The sequence below is a fragment of the Tupaia chinensis genome, unplaced genomic scaffold, assembly GCF_000334495.1.
Source record: "Tupaia chinensis unplaced genomic scaffold, TupChi_1.0 Scaffold000221_1, whole genome shotgun sequence".
Lineage (NCBI taxonomy): Eukaryota > Metazoa > Chordata > Mammalia > Scandentia > Tupaiidae > Tupaia > Tupaia belangeri.
In genome coordinates, this window is record NW_006159696.1 from 1292628 (window position 1) to 1308542 (window position 15915).

At 51.5% G+C, this 15915-nt stretch overlaps 1 protein-coding gene across 1 annotated transcript in view; it reads right to left on the reverse strand.

Moving 5' to 3' along the window:
* LOC102477536 (anthrax toxin receptor-like) overlaps positions 1–15635 on the reverse strand; it is a 25708-nt gene extending 10073 nt beyond the window's left edge. Inside the window, exons 1-9 of the mRNA XM_027771520.1 lie at positions 15187–15635; positions 10885–10956; positions 10000–10071; positions 8536–8617; positions 8398–8431; positions 7378–7457; positions 7233–7301; positions 639–719; positions 481–541 (exon numbers count right to left, since the gene is read on the reverse strand). Coding sequence (XP_027627321.1) covers positions 481–541; positions 639–719; positions 7233–7301; positions 7378–7457; positions 8398–8431; positions 8536–8617; positions 10000–10071; positions 10885–10956; positions 15187–15431 — 796 coding nt within the window. The 5' untranslated portion in view covers positions 15432–15635. The remainder of the gene's footprint in view (positions 1–480; positions 542–638; positions 720–7232; positions 7302–7377; positions 7458–8397; positions 8432–8535; positions 8618–9999; positions 10072–10884; positions 10957–15186) is intronic.
* Positions 15636–15915: the final 280 nt, after the last annotated feature.

Consider the following 15915-nt stretch of genomic DNA (forward strand, 5'->3'; position numbering starts at 1 on the left):
AGCGGTTCACCCCAAAACAGAACTCCAGGAGTCCTTCAAGGAAGCATCTGTACACACCATCATCTGTGTGTGTACCTGGCCAAAACTGCATCCATGGCAGTGCCTGTTGGGCCTTGTGCTCTTGGGGAGTCCTTACCCCACATCCCCTGGCTCTTTTAAGCACCCCACCTGGCCTTTCTTCAAGAGCAAACTCAGCAGCAACTTTCCCACCCTATATCCTCGGTGCTCCTAAGGCCTAAGGGGTACACGCCTTGGCTCGCCAGGCCCCCACTTATGCAGGGAGAGAGGGCAGCTAAGCCCACACAGCTGGAGACACCCCATGTCCTGCTTGAACTGGGGGCCTGGCCTGAGTGCCTACGGGGTCCGTCCTGCTCCTTGACTGTGCTCAGTGTCAGGGGAGACCCAGGAGATGGGTCAGGACTGGGGCCTGCTGAGAGCATCCATCCTGGACTCTCATAGTCGTAGTGGACTGTCTCTAACCTCCTGGACACACAGTAGAAGACTCCACAGAGGTCACTTCCATACAAGTCTTTGAAGCGAGCTGGAATAGAGAGAGGTAGATGGGTGGGGATTGGGACCTTGGGGAGACACAGCTGAGATACTACCCCAGCTCCTTTCCACAGCTAGCCCCCACTCACTGGATCAACAATGTCTTGCAGGCCTTTGAATCCATTGTCCACCCCATACATATGAGCTGGGCTGTCCGCAACTGCCAACATCTACAGGGGGAAAGAGGAAGCTTGGGTCTTGCCAGGGCTGGAGGATATAGCAGGTCTGCAGACCCAGCAGATACTGTCTTGCCCTTATGTCACAGGGACAGTGAGACATTGGTCAGACTGGCTTCTGCCAGCAGCTCCTTCTTGGAAAGTGAAATGTCTCTCACCCTCACCTCTGGTGTGGTAGCTTTGTAAAACAAGTCGCCCACCTCTTCAATGGCCTCTGTTCCCCTAAGTCACTGGACTTTTAGAAGACTATCCTCTGGGGTGTCAGGGCTGCCTTGGCCTTCAGGACTACCACCCCAGTTTCCATAGTTGCCAAGTTAGATGTAAGAGGGGTCGCCTTTATGGTGCTAATGCTACCCTACCCTCAACCAACCCAGGAGCAAAGGGAAAGCAGGGCCACCTGGCCCCAGCTTACCACCAAAGCCTTTGGCCCAGGCTAGGGTGTGGGATAAAGGGCGGTCTCAGTCTTCGGGACCACCATCAAGTTCTGGCAGTTGTAGAGTTAGAAGGTAGGAGAAGCCAACTCTCTGGTGCTGATGTCACCCTACCCTCTACCCATCTAGAGGGAAAGCAGTGTTACCTGGTGCCAGCTCACTGCCAAAATCCCCAGTCCTGCCTAGGGTGTGGGGGAGGGCTTGTCTGAGCCCAAGCAGTGCACAGGTACCACATGGTTTGGATAACCCCTTACACACTAGCTTCTCAGCTCAGCCTTCAGCTACACAGGGGCCAGCGAGTTCTGGATATATAAAAGCCAAACATGTGAAAGCCAAGCAGGCTCTGCAGGAATTCTCTCCCCTAACACATTCCAGCAGGATGAAGAAAGAAATTCCTCTCAGTAGATCTGAACCCAGAACTTCCACTGTGGGTACCACGCTGCCACCCACAGTTGAAGAGGAAAACTGGCACAGAGCTAATTCACATTAAAGGGAAGTACACATATATGCCCGGCTACAGAAACCTACTCCAAAGTTGTGGCAAGGGTTGAACTCACTGCCAGATATCTAAAAATCATGACAGATCCTTAAGAAATATGAGAAAACCAGGAAATATTTTCTCCTCAAAGAAACACAAAAACTCCTCACCAACAATGGATAAAATACAAGAAATCACGGAATTGTCAGAAAAAGAATTTGCAATATTCATCATAACTAAACTCAGTGAGATACAGGAAAAAACAGACAACCAATTTCAGGAGATGACAAAATCTTCCCATGACTTGAAGGAGCAACTCTATAAACAGACATGCTAAAAAAGAATCAGGCAGAACTTCTAGAGATAAAGAATATGATGCAGGAAGTCAGAACCTCCCTTGAACATATTAACAGCAGATTAGACCACAAAGAAGAAAGAATCTCTGACCTTGAAGAGAAAACTTCCTGGGACCCGCAGTTAGCATAATGGCTATGTTGCTGGATTCCCACGTAGTCGACCGCGGTTCGCGTCCCAGACCCGGTGGCTTGAAACTCACACTGGGCGTGTGTGCATGTGTGCCCAAGATCCCGAGAGGAGAATGGAGGAGAAGGGATTGCGGTGTGGCCATCCCCCCTAGGGGGGTGATTTCTCGCTTTCTGTCTCTCTCTGTCTGTCTGGCGAGCCCTATAGCAAAACCTCTCCAAAAAAAAAAAAAAGAGAACTTAATCCAAGCAATAGAGAAGAATGTAAAAATAACCACTAAAAATAAGGAAAGCATATGGGAAATCCTAGACTCCGTTAAGTGGCTGATTTAGAAGGTGAAGAGACAGGTAAAGGCTTAAAAAATATTTTTCATGATACATTAGGTAAAAATTTTATGAATTTAGAGAGGCATTTGGAAATCCTAATTGAGGAAATACAAAGAACATCAAATAGATTTAACATAAGAAGATCCTCTCTAAGTCATGTCATAGCCAAACTGGTAGAAATCAAAGACAAAGACAATATTCTTAAAATGACAAGAGAGAAATGCCAAGTTATTTACAAAGGTTACCTTATCAGACTAACATGGGACCTCTCAAATGAAACAATGCAGGTAAGGAAAAACTGAGAAAACAGATTTAAAACTCTCAAAGAAAAGCAATTTCAGTCCAGAATACTATACCCAGCAAGATTATCCTTCAAATGGGAAGGAGAAATAAAATCATTCCCAGATAAATAAAAGCTAAAATAATTTACCAAATGTAGGCCAGCTATTCAGAAAATACTTAAGGGAACACTACACTAGAAAATCAAAGAGAGATAAATAAGAAGCAAGAAAACACAAAACAACTAGAAGAAAAAAAAGAGTAACTAAATGACAAGGTTAAGTCTACACATATTGATAATAATCTTGAATGTTAATTGATTAATTCCCCAATTAAAAGATACAGATTGGGGACCAGCATATGGCATAATGGATATGTTGCTGGACTCCAACATAGTCAACCGCAGTTCAACTTCCAGACTCGACGACTTAAACTCAAGCGTGCATGCCCAAGAACCCAAGAGAAGAATGGAAGAGAAGGGATTGCAGCATGGCCATACCCCCCTCACTTTCTGTCTCTCTATCTGGTGAGTGCACACGTCATATAGCAAAAATCTCTCTCTCAAAAAAAAAAAAAAAAGACACAGATTGGCTCAATGGATAAAAAAAAGAAGGATCCCTCTACATGTTGCTTGCAAGAAAAACACCTCAATGACAAAGATGCACATAAGCCTGAAAGTGAAGGGCTGGAAAAAGTCATTTTATGTGATCAGAAATGAAAAAAAGACAAAAGTTGCGATAATAATGTGAGACAGAATAGATAAGATAAAAAGGGTAAAAAGAGACAAAGAAAGATACTACATAGTTCTAAAAGGATGAATTCACCAAGAGGATATAATAATCATAAATATTTATGCACCCAAGTTTAGGGTATCTAAATGTGTAAAAGAAAGACTGTTATTATAGACCTAAAGGGAGATATAGAATACAACACAAAAATTGTTGGGGATCTCAGCACCCCACTGTCACCACTGGAAAGGTTATCTAGACAAAAAAATAAACAGACACTGGAGCTAACTGATGCAATAAACCAAATGGACCTGACAGAAATACATAGAGCATTCAGCCAACAACTACAAAATAAAGATTCTTCTCATTTCTACACAGACCATTTCCAAGGTTGACTACCTACTAGTCACAAAACAAGCCTCTACAAATGTAAAACTATAGAAACTATACCCAGTATCTTCCCTGACCATAATGGAATTAAACTTGAAATCAGTCACAGAAAAAGACCTTGAAAATACACAAAAATATGGGAACTAAACAACCTACTCCTGAACAACGTTCAAACTACGGAAGAAATTAAAACTAAAATCAAAAGATGGGGGAACCAGCAGTTGGCGTAATGGCTATGTCGCTGGACTCCCACGTAGTCGACCGCGGTTCGTGTCCCGGACCTGGTGGCTTAAAACTCACGCCGGGCACATGTGCGTGCGTGCCCAAGATCCCGAGAGGAGAATGGAGGAGAACGGATTGCGGCGTGACCATCCCCCCTGGGGGGTGATTTCTCGCTTTCTGTCTCTATGTCTCTCTCTGTCTGTCTGACGAGCGCACGTGCCTTACAGTGAAAATCTCTCAAAAAAAAAAAAAAAGATGCACTGAAACCAATAATAATGGACGTACACTCTCCATATCCTTTGGGACACAACAAAAGTAATTATAAGGTGGAAGATCATAGTCATTAGTGTTCACAAGGAAAAAAAAGGGGTAGAAGGGACATTTCTCAACACAATAAAAGCCATATATTACAGACTCCTTGCTAACATTATACTGAATGGGGAAAAGTTAAAAGCTTCTCCACTAAACACTGGAACGAGACAAGGCTGCCCCTTTCTCCACTCCTTTTCAACATAGTGCTGGAAGTCCTAGCTAGTGCAATCAGACGAGAGAGCAAAACAAAAGGCATTCAGATAGGAAAAGAAGTTAAATTGTCCCTAATTGCAGATAATATGATTATATACATGGAAAATCTAAAGGAACCCATGAAAAAAACTCCCAGAAGTGAAGAGTGGATTCAGGAAAGTAGCAGGATACAAAATCAATATATAAAAATCTATAGCATTTTTATACACCAACAATGAACAAACTGAAAAAGAATTGAAGAAAGCAATTCCATTTGCAATAGTCACAAAATGAATAAGATACCTTGAAATAAACCTAATCAAAGAGGTGAAAGACTTCTACAAGGAAAATTATGGAAAAAGAAAAAAAAAGTAGAGTATGATACCAAAAAAAAAGAAAGAAAGGCATCTTGTGTTTTTGAATTAGAAAAATCAATATAATCAAAAGGCCAGTTCTACCCAAATTAATTTACATATTCAATGAGATTCCAATTCAATTGCTAGTGACATTCTTCACAGGATTAGAAAAAAAACAATTATAAAATTTGTCTGGAATCATAAAAATCCATGTATCACCAAGGCAATACTGTGCAAAAAGAAAAGTATCTAATTACCTGACTTCAAAATATATTACAAAATGGTGATAATCAAAACAGCATGGCAGTGGCACAAAAACAGACATATAGACCAATGGAATAGATAGAAAAATCCAGGGGAAAAAATCCCACATCATACATTCAGCTCATCTTTGACAAATGTACAAAACTATGCAATGGAGAAAAGAAGGTATTTTCAGCAAATAGTGCTAGATGAACTAGATATTCACCAGCAGAAAATGAAATTGGACCCCTATCTCTCACCATTACAAGAATCAACTTAAAAGAATCAAAGATTTAAATGTAAAGCCTCAAACTATAAAATTACTAGTAGAAAAAATAGGGGAAACTATTGAAGACACTGCAGTAGACAAAAATTTCTTAAATGAGATCCCAAGGAACAGGCAATAATCCCCAAAATAGACAAGTGGGATTACATCAAGCTAAAAAGCTTCCTCACAGAAAAGGAAACAATAATTAGAGTGAAAAGACAACCCTCAGAATGGGAGAAAATATTTGTAAATTATTCCTCAGATAAGAATTAATCACCAAAATACATAGGAAATCAAGCAACTCACCCATTAAAAAATGAATAATCCAATAAAAAAATGGGCAAATGAATTGAATAGACAACTCTTCAAGGAAGATTTAAGAATGGCCACAAGGCATATGAAAAAAATGTTCAAAGTCTCTTGTCATAAGGGAATGCAAATTAAAACTACAATGAGATACCTTTAACCCCTGTTAGAGTGGCTAGGATGAGAAAAATACAAACCAAGTATTGGCAAGGCTGTGGGGAAAAGGGAGCCCTCTTACATTGTTACTGGGAATGTAAATTAGTCCAACCTCTGTGGAAAATAACATGGAGGTGCCTCAAAAACCTACAAATAGAATTACTATAGGACCAAGCAGTCCCACTCCTTGGTATTTACCCAAGGAATAGGAAAATACTTGTTCAGAAAGACATTTGGGTACCAGCAGTTACGTAATGGCTATGTCGCTGAACTCCCATGTAGTCGACTGCAGTACAAGTCCTGGACCCGGTGGCTTAAACTCACACCAGGGCGTGTGTGAGTGCATGCCCAAGATTCCAAGAGGATAATGATTTCTCACTTTCTGTCTCTCTGTGTCTCTCTGGTGATCGCAAGTGCCCTGTATCCAAAAAAACAAACAAACAAACAAACAAACAAAAAACCTCTCCAATAAAAAAGAAAGACATTTGCACATCCATGTTTATTATAGCATTATTCACAATTGCTAAAACATGGGATCAACCTAAGTGTTCAAAATCCAATGACCAGGTTGAAAAACTGAGGCACATGTCAATACATACTATGGAATATTACTCAGTTATAAGACACAATGAAACCCTATCATTTGGTCAAAAGTGGATGAATATAGAAGAGTTAATGTTGAGCAAATTGAGCCAGACTTTGAAAGACATACACTGTATGTCCCCACTTACTTTGTACCAAATATCTGCACTATAAAGCAGGAATTGAAAGATCCAGTGACGATAGTAGAAAGGACAAATGTAAATAGCAGAGATTGTAGGGAGGGGAGTAGGTGGTAGTGGGTGGGTGTGAAGAATTGAATGTGGGGAACCAGCAGTTAGCGTAATGGCTATGTCGCTGGACTCCCATGTAGTCGACCGCGGTTTGCGTCCCGGACCCGGTGGCTTAAAACTCACGCCGGGCGCGTGTGCGTACCTGCCCAAGATCCCAAGAGGAGAATGGAGGAGAAGGGATTGTGGCGTGACCATCCCCCCTGGGGGGTGATTTCTCGCTTTCTGTCTCTATGTCTCTCTCTGTCTGTCTGGCGAGCGCACGCGCCCTATAGCGGAAAAAAAAAAAGAATTGAATGTGAAGAAACACTTATCAGAGCAAAATATGTAGAAGTTCTCTGCTGGAAAAAATTGTATGCATCATTATGAAGACTATATGTAAAATGTGAAGACAATCTTAATTTTTTTTTTAAATGAAGACCCTGTTTGGGTGGCCCAGGAAAAGCCCCCTTAGGACAACTTCTGCCCACCTTGGCTCAAGCCACCTGGAGGTCTGTTTCCAATTACCTGATCTTTCTTATAAGACAACACACCCACAGTGTAAACGGTCGCCCCCAAGCTCCGAGCCTTGTTAGCCTAAGGGAGAGAAGGCGCTGAGTACAAATCACCAAAATGTAGGGAGCCAAATGCTGGTAACAATGGACGGACTCACTTCCTCTTGAGTCGCTTTAAAAGGTTCTGGATACAGTGTCCCATCAGTCAAAGCGATGATCATGCTGGGAACCTTGGTGGCTGCAGAAACAAGGAGTGGCCTGGTTGTAAAGGCACCAGGAAAGACCCTAGAACTCTGGGTGTGTCACAGGCTGCCAGGGCCACAGCCTGCCCACTTTAGGAGAGACCTGTGCCTACCCTGGCCTCCTGGGGAGAGGCTGCCCAGACCCCAGCTTCCAGGGCCCATTTTCTGGGGGAGGGGACTGAGCCAACTCGGGGCCCTTCCTCCAGTGCCAGGCTGTCCCTGCTGGGCCCCGAGGGCAACTGCAGCCATCACTGGGACAGAGGAAGCTCCTGTGATAAGCCAGGAGGGGGGCAGCCAGGCCTGCTGCCAGAGGCCGGCTCAGGGAGGCTCCAGAGGGCTGGGCCTGCTTGCGCAGAGCCTGCGATGTCCTGTGGTGTCCTCAGTCTAGTGCTGCTGGACCCCTGGCCAGGGCTCCCTGCACCCCCTCCAGGCCTTTCCCTGTCGGGCCCCACCTCTTTCCTGACAAGAGTGCTAGTCTGCAGCCAGAGTCGGTTCTGGGCGGGACACGGCCTTTGCTATTGGACACAGCCCAGGGTCAGTCGCCCCAAGGGAGGACGTTCAAGGGAGAAGGAGGGAATGGTGTCGTCAGCCAGGGAGGCCAGGCTGTTTGCACAGTCGCAGTCCAAGGTCTGCCTGAGAGTCCTCAGCCTTCCTCTATTCCCTTCCCCTGAGCCTGGCTGGAGGGAAAGCCCCTCCTCCTCATTGAGAGCCAAAGGACCCACGGGCCCCATGCAGTTGTCAGGAGCACCTGGGGCAGGGTCCTCTGCTCCTTCCACAGGGAGGGGGCCTGGAGCCTTGATAGTGTAAGTGTGTGCTCCAAGAGCCAGTGCCAGAGGTGACAAGTGGGATCTGCACCCAGAGCTCCGAGACTAATGCCCGACTTGGTCGTTGTCCCTGACCCTGTCCCTGACAATAGTGAGGTCGGAGGCAGCTTACCTCCAGAGTTGGCAGATTTAATCTGCTCGATAGCCTGAGGGAAACGAAGGGCATTGGGAGAGGACAGTGAGTTGACCCCAGCAGTGCTCCAGGACCCGCTGAACCAGGAGAGATTCCCAGAGCTCCAGGGGTCTGTACCCTTTTAAATCCTTCCTGCATTAATGTTGTTCCTAAAGGCGTCACTCTCTGAAGCAGCTTAAGACCATAAGCTATGTATCTTCTGAAAAATAAAACAAGGAAACACGGGCTGAGGCGTGGAAGGGTGACTGCTGAAGCTGTCCCACACTGTCCTGGACCTGCAGCCCACTCTGCAGACCCACTCGGACCTGGGTAGGGCAGGGCCTTCGCCACAGGCTCTGTAACTCCCCATCTGGCCTATGCCTGTGGCAGGAGGTTTCTGGCCAGGTCTGCCTCTGATCAGGGAAGCATTTGGGAAGACTGAGTGGCATCACTGGGATAGCCTCATGAGCCCCGATGCTCTCTTTAAGCTCATGTCTCTCAGGACGCTCAGGCCTTGGAGACATACCAAGGGCACTCCCTGCTGTCCATTACAGCATGGGAGCATCCCATCAACGTGCACCAGGAGTCATGGACCCCAGTAAAGACCCACCTCTAAATCTCACCAAGCCAGCCCTCCTCACCCATGGACACAGACCTGTGGCTCAGGGACTCCTAATCTACCCCTAATGCAGTCCTAGCCCATGCATGTACACCCTTGGCCAGGGACTCCTTACAAGTCTGCCTCCTCCAACCCTAACCTTAATTTATTGCACTCCCATGAGAGCAACAGGGTGCACTGCAGTGAGGGCTCCCACTGAGGCCAACACTCCTATCCCTAACTCTAGCCCAGCTGTAAGCCATGAACATGCACCTGTTGGGTAGGGACCCTCAATCCTAACCCTAAAACTAAACACACAATGCAGCGCTCTCTCTCCCACACCCACAGCACAGAACCCAGAAAATCCAGTCATTCTCAGCCCACAGGGTGGCCATCCACCTCCCTGTACCTCCCAGCCAATCAAAAACTACACAGCTTCCCACCTCTGGGCATCGAGGTCTCTGGGCACACACAGGTCACCTACATCCTCTGTGTGCTTCTCCTCACACCTCCCTCCAAGACCCAGCCCAGCCTGATGCTCAGGACCCCACTCCTGGGCTCCTCATCTGAGAGTCACCAAGAGATCTCACTCCCAAGAGAAGGCCCCAGGAGCTGCCCCGCTTCATTCCCAGCTCCCTGCCCCACAGGCTCTGGGCAGAATGACATGCATGTAGAAGTGCCCAACAGGGTGTTCATAGAGTACCCTCACATGCCCTCCAGTCTCCCTGGATCCCAGGAGTCCTCCCAGCCAGCCTCCCAAGGGAGAGGGAAGAGAGGGGAGAGGAGGATGGGGGAGACAGAGATCATTTAGAAGCTCAGGAGTCTGCAAATACCCATGAAGCTGGGGTAGTGAGGGACCAGGAATCTGGGGCTTGGATCAGGGCAGGATGAGAGGTGCCCAGTGTCCTGGTGGCCTCCACACTGAGTCCCGAGGACACCTCAGCTCCCCGGAGCTCCAGTGGCCTGGCCGCCAGCCCTGCCCTGGGCGTCGAGGGAGCACTCACTTGTTTGCGGTGAGCGGCATCACAGTCTCACCTTCGTCGGAGTAGGTGATGAAGGACATGCGCACGTTCGGGCTGGGGAGGGCAAGGAGCCCGTGAGGTGCCCACGCACAGGCAGGGAGGGGCGCGCCCATTTCCCCTCCCCCACCTCTTCCACCCCAGGGCCCGTGCAGGATTCGGGGTGTGGGGTGACGTCACTGAAGCATCTGAGGCCCATGGAGACGTGGGGCCCCAGGGGAGAGGGCCCAGGTGGCGTCTGCTGCTTCCCTGGAGTCATAGCCTTAATCACATCACCCCTGTCCAAGACCTTCAGGGCTCCCTGGGGCTCACAGCAGGGACTCTCAGTGCCTTCCTGCATCCTGAGGCCCTGAGGCCTGGTCCAAGTTGCCTGTCCACCCTCATCTCCCACCCTCACCCGAGGTAACCGTGCGCCCCAGGGCGAAGCAGGCCACGTTCCCAGCAGAGGTGGCCGTGATAGCTCCTGCCCTCCCTTTGCTCCATGCTCTAAGACCCAGTTCAAATCTCCAGTTCCCCAGGAAGCCAAGCTTGACCTTTCCTCCGGAAATTTGTGCTTTTTCTTTTACGTTCTTCAGCGAGGATGTTAACCCTTTCCGTTGGCCCTCAACACCATTCTACCAGGTGTTCAGTAATGGAGCCTCCTTCCCACCTGTCTGAGGTTCCTGTCTCAGCCCCGAAGGGCCCCAGAGCAGATGCACCCCTGCAGTATCTCCTGGCTTGTCGCCCTGCGCTCTGTGCTCCTTTCCTGACTCCAACGCTGCCCGGGACTGTGCTCCCACCATGGGACTCCTATGCCACCATGTTGAACAGACTGAGTTCTGCCTCCCAGAGGAAACACCCCAGCAGCCCAAGCCCACAGAGAAGACTTACCCCTGGAGCCTCTTCACGAGGTTCTCCACAAGCAAGTAAATGTCAATCCAGTTGTTGTTCACACTGCCTGACCTGAGAAGGAGGGCACAGATCAGGGGCTGGGCTCGTGGCTGGGTTGTCGCTCACACTGCCTGACCTGAGAGGGAGGGCACAGATCAGGGGCTGGGCTCGCGGCTGGGTTGTCGCTCACACTGCCTGACCTGAGAGGGAGGGCACAGATCAGGGGCTGGGATCACGGCTGGCCGGGCAGCGCCTGCCCCCACCTTCCAGGAGGCTCTCTAACATGCTCCTCCGACCGTGCAGGGCCTGGGACTCGCCCTCAGGGACCACAGCGCGTTATCCTGGGTGCTGACTCTGCTCAGGGTGACAGGGGTGTCCCGACTGCCTGGGGCTGAGGGGAGTCCCAGACGAGCAGAGCTGGAGGCTGCCTGGGCACAGGCAGGGCCGTGTAAGCCAGGACCAGGGAGCAGGCACAGCTGGAGAAGCCCCTAGCCGTTCTGGTAGGTGGGCTCTGCTGGCCCCCACCCAGCCTTGGCATGGCCATTCCCAGCTCTCTGTGTGCTGGTTGGGGGCAGGGGTCCTGGCCCACTGCCACCAAAACCTCTGGAGAACCCCAGCCCCAGCCCAGGGAACCCCGACCTGCCGGAACTTGCATGGTGCACTCAGATTCGTGGCTGTCGGGTGTGACCCTCCGGGTAGGGATCCTTTCAGAAGCCCTTATCTGACCTGCCAGCCCTTCCTCGTGACACCCCCAGGTCCCGTGCCCTCCCTAGGCTCCCCAGCACCCACAGACGCAGGTAGGGGCCTTCCGCATGGGAGCGTGGGCGGCAAGACCCTGCGTCTCCAGCTTCCATAGAGGCCTGTGACGGCGAGCTCTTCAGGTACAGAGAACTTTCCTGGTCGGCACTGCCAGGGGACAACGGGATCAGCCGTCATGCTGCTCTGGTGTCACCAAGTCCACCAGCAGGGAGAGCCATGCCCAGGCCATGCCGACCCCACTCCAGACCCTGCTCTGTTTCTCCCACTTAGACCCTGATGGAGAGAGAGGAGCTGGGGGTCAGCGCCTTGGCCACCTGCTATGTCAGTGAGGATCACTGTGTCCCCCCCGCCTGCCCGGGGCAGAGGCCGTTGCAGGCACAGCTCTGGCAGTCTGCGGCACTGCGGAGACGGGGGCTATGCCCGGTTACAGAAGGGGAATGTGGCTCCCAGGCCAAGTTCCTGTCCGAGGTCACAGGGACGGTGCAGGGGGCATCTGAGCTGCTGCCCTCGCCCGGCTCCTTCCCTGGACCCGTGCTGGCTCATGTCATTCACGGTCCTGTGAGCCAGGGGACGCCCCCCACCCGCCCCGCCGAGGCCCTGCCCCACCCTCGGCCGTCACCGCACCACAGACGTGGACCTCCCGAAAGTCCCGCTGGGGTGTGGTCACTCACCCCACCTCCTCTCCCGTCCTGCCCTCCCCGGCAGCATCTAGGACCACACAGACAACGAGAAAGCACGGAGGCACTTCTGCACAGGGCTGGCATGACAGCACACGTGTGAGACGCTGGGCACGATTCCCTGCCTCGTTGTCCGGCCAGTGTTCGCGTCACTGCCACTTTTAGATGAGAAACCAAGGTTCTCGTTTGTTGAGCACGTAGTCTCAGTATTTGTAGCTGGCGTGGATTCGAACCCTCATCAATGTGCAAAACTCATGCTGATCGCGCTCAGTGTGTCTGTGACGCTGTGGTGACCAGCCATTGCGGGTGAGGAAACACTAGGATGTGAAGCCCGCGTGCCACAGAGGCTGCCCTCAGCACCCCCAGGCCAGCGTGCACGGGGTGCTCCCCTCTCCCGGACAGCAACGCTCCACCCTTCCCTTCTCGCTCCTTTCCCCTCCCAGAGTGCAAAGACCCTTTCATGAAGGTTTATGGGGACCACGACTGTCCAGCCCTTACTCTGGTAACCAGTGTGGGATGATGTTGAAGAAGGTTCTAGATGCTGGTCCACAGAAGAAAGAGTGGCTGGGGGCAGTGCAGACGACCCCAGGGACCCCAGGTCTCTAGAGGAGGCAGCACGGAATAGTGTAAACCACGTGGTGTCTAAAATGCAGCGCTCCACTCGTGCGTGCATGAGAACAGAGAGACGGAGGAGCTGACAGGTGTGGACGCCTCCACCGCAGCATTCGTGGCCAAAGACGTCGCGGTAAAGAGGGTGAGGAGTATGCAGCCCTTCAGGGGCTGAGCTGTGAGAAGGCCCATGTTCTTTCCCGGAGTGAGAAATCACCCTGGTGCAACAGTAGAGGCAGCTCATGCAGGCGTGTGTGGGAGCAGGGTCTGAAGTCAGCAGGGACAGCGCGCATTGCCAGGGGCTTCCCTGGGAAGGTGAACCGACAGGAGATGTGGGGAGGAGCCGGGCGTTTTTGCTGTGAGTCCTGTTACAGAATTTGACATTTAAATGTAGTTCATCTTCAACGATTTCCTAGATAAATGTAGACATGGAATTACTAAGAAAAACTGGTATCAAGGAGTAAATGGATTTAGAAGCTCCAAGCCCTTTTCCTCCATGCAGAAGCCACTCACCACCACAACCGATGTGAGCTGGCCCTGCGGGAGGTCTTGAAATCAGCCTCCCAGGAGCAATAACGCAAATGCCCAGCTGGGCACAACCACCTTCAAAATGCAAACTAGGATGCTGTGTCCCTGCTGACCGTCCCCATCTCATGCCCAGCGTGGGGCAGTTCGGGGCTGGAGCAGGGCCTAGTTCTAACTGTCCTGCTTGACCCTGAGGGGCCAGAGCACACCTCCCTTGCCGGTTACTGTTACCCGCTCTTGTCGCCCAGCTGGGGGACACCCGGAGAGCTGGCGCCCTCCACTCTCCTTGCACAGCCCAGGAGCTAGGAGGACACCTGGCTACGCAGTGCTCCTGAAGGCTGCAGGTACCCCAGGGCTGACGACCCTCAGATGCCTATTGTCGCCGGGTGTGGAGCCGTAACGATAGGCCAGGCAAGGTGCCGAGCAGAAGCAGGGACGCCACGTGGGAAATAGGGCATTTGAAGCTGCTGTGGACACAGGGCGTTTGGAAAGCTGAACTTTGCCCAAGGCAGACGAGGCCCATGACAGTCCTGCACTCACTAATCTCTCAGCCCCTGCCGGCCGGAGAGAGGCATTCCTAAAGTGGGGAAGTAGGCCTGCTCCCTGAACCGCAGGCCGTCTGAAGGCCTGAGTATGGTCCTCACATGTGGCAAGTGCTCGCTTAACGTCATGTTACTCCCCAAAGCCTGTCCCATTCATCCTGGGTCCAGGAGACAAGGGTCTTGTCATTGCTGCTTAGACTTGGGAGCTGGGCTGGGCCCCGGTCTCAGGCTTCAGGATCCATGGAGAAGGAGAGAAAGCAGAGGGTGTGCCATCCGGGACGGTGGAAAGACCCAGCACAGGAAGCCCACGTCTGTCACACCGCCAGCCCCTGGGCACTCCACCAGGAGCCCACCCCTCTCCCAAGAGATCCCACAGAAACTCCCTTACTATGCTCCAGCCCGGGGTGGTCTTGAGGGTGCCAGAGGTGTGGGGAGGGCATTGGGGACAGTGAAGGGCTTCGACAGCATGCAGCCAGGCGGGCACTGCCACTGCTGAGGGAGCAGAACATTCCAGCCCAACAGCAGGAGCTGCAAATGGAGCTGCAAACGGAGGACGATCCCACCAAGACGGAGGCCTCCCCACCCCTTTCCTTCTTTGAGAGCCAGCAGGTGCCTCGTGCTCAGCTGGGCTTATCCAGGCCACATGGGAGACGGGGCGCATGGTGCCTGCAGGTGTGGCCATGAGGCGCTCTGGTTGTGGAAGAGAAAACCCACACTTAGAAGCACGAAGGCACGGAGCTAAGCAGAGACACGCTAGACTCCCAGCAGGCCAGGGAGCCAGCTCTGAGGGGCTCAGTGAAAGAGTAAGTCACCTGGGCAGAAGCCAGAACAAAACAAAGGAACAAGAGCACTCCCAGCACAGAGTGAGTTTCGAAAGCACCAGCGGAGAGGCAGCTGTTAGCAGCCAGCTGCTTAAAGGACTCATGGAGATCAGACCAGGCTGATGAGGGACCGAGGGTCAGCCAGACCACAGGGTGGCTTTACCCCTTGGGAAGACGAACCCTAGGGCTCAGATGCTGAGACTCCTTTCTGCCTCAGAAAACAAGGAGGCCTCATTCAGGGTCTGACCTATGAACTGGCCTGGCTCCTCCTCTTTCAGAAGCTGGGGTCCTCTGGCTGTTCCCTTGTGATGACCCAAGGGTGACAGCTCCCGAAGACCGCCTGGGGCCCGGATGTGAAGGGCCACTCACTTGTCCAGGATGAAGTAGAGGTCGAAGGCTCCCTGGCAGTTGGACTTGCTGGCCTGCTGGCGCCAGTGGTGCCGTAGCACTAGGCCACGGCGGTTGTGGGTCCATCGGGAGGCCTGGCCAAGGTGGGGGATCCTCCAGCTGGGGCCATAGTACAAGAAGCTTCTCGCTCTACACAGTGGAGGGGGCAGCAGCAGGAGGAGGAGCACAGAGCAGGGCAACCAGGGACCATGGCTCCCCAGTTCCATGGCTGCCCTGTGACCCACTCACTCTCCAGTCCCTGGACCAGGGCTAAGGCAGGCTGGGTCTGGCCTTCTCTGGCCAGCTTTTCTACTGTCTTTGCCTCTGCCCAGGGTCAGGAGCCCCTTCCACTCTATCACCAACAACACGTAGCCCCCCACCTGTACCAGCCCAGAGCCCAGGGACCAGGGGAAGTGGCTGGCTCTGGGTGACCTGACGGCAGCCCTCTGCACAGCCCTCCCCCCGACAGGGACAGAATTCCCTGTGCTCATGATTGACAGGAAGGTTGACATGGTGACTTTGTGACCTGCAGCTCTGCTCAGCGTCTTGCATGTTGACATTACCTAGCAGGAGTTCTAAGATATTTCAAGAGGGTATAAGTTAAGGCCTCCATGTGTCCCTTCCCCAACCCCTCAAGGAACCCTGCCTGTAGTCAGCTCACTGAGGGCAGCTGAGGTGGCTGAGATAAGGACACCGTGGGTGCCAGGAGAT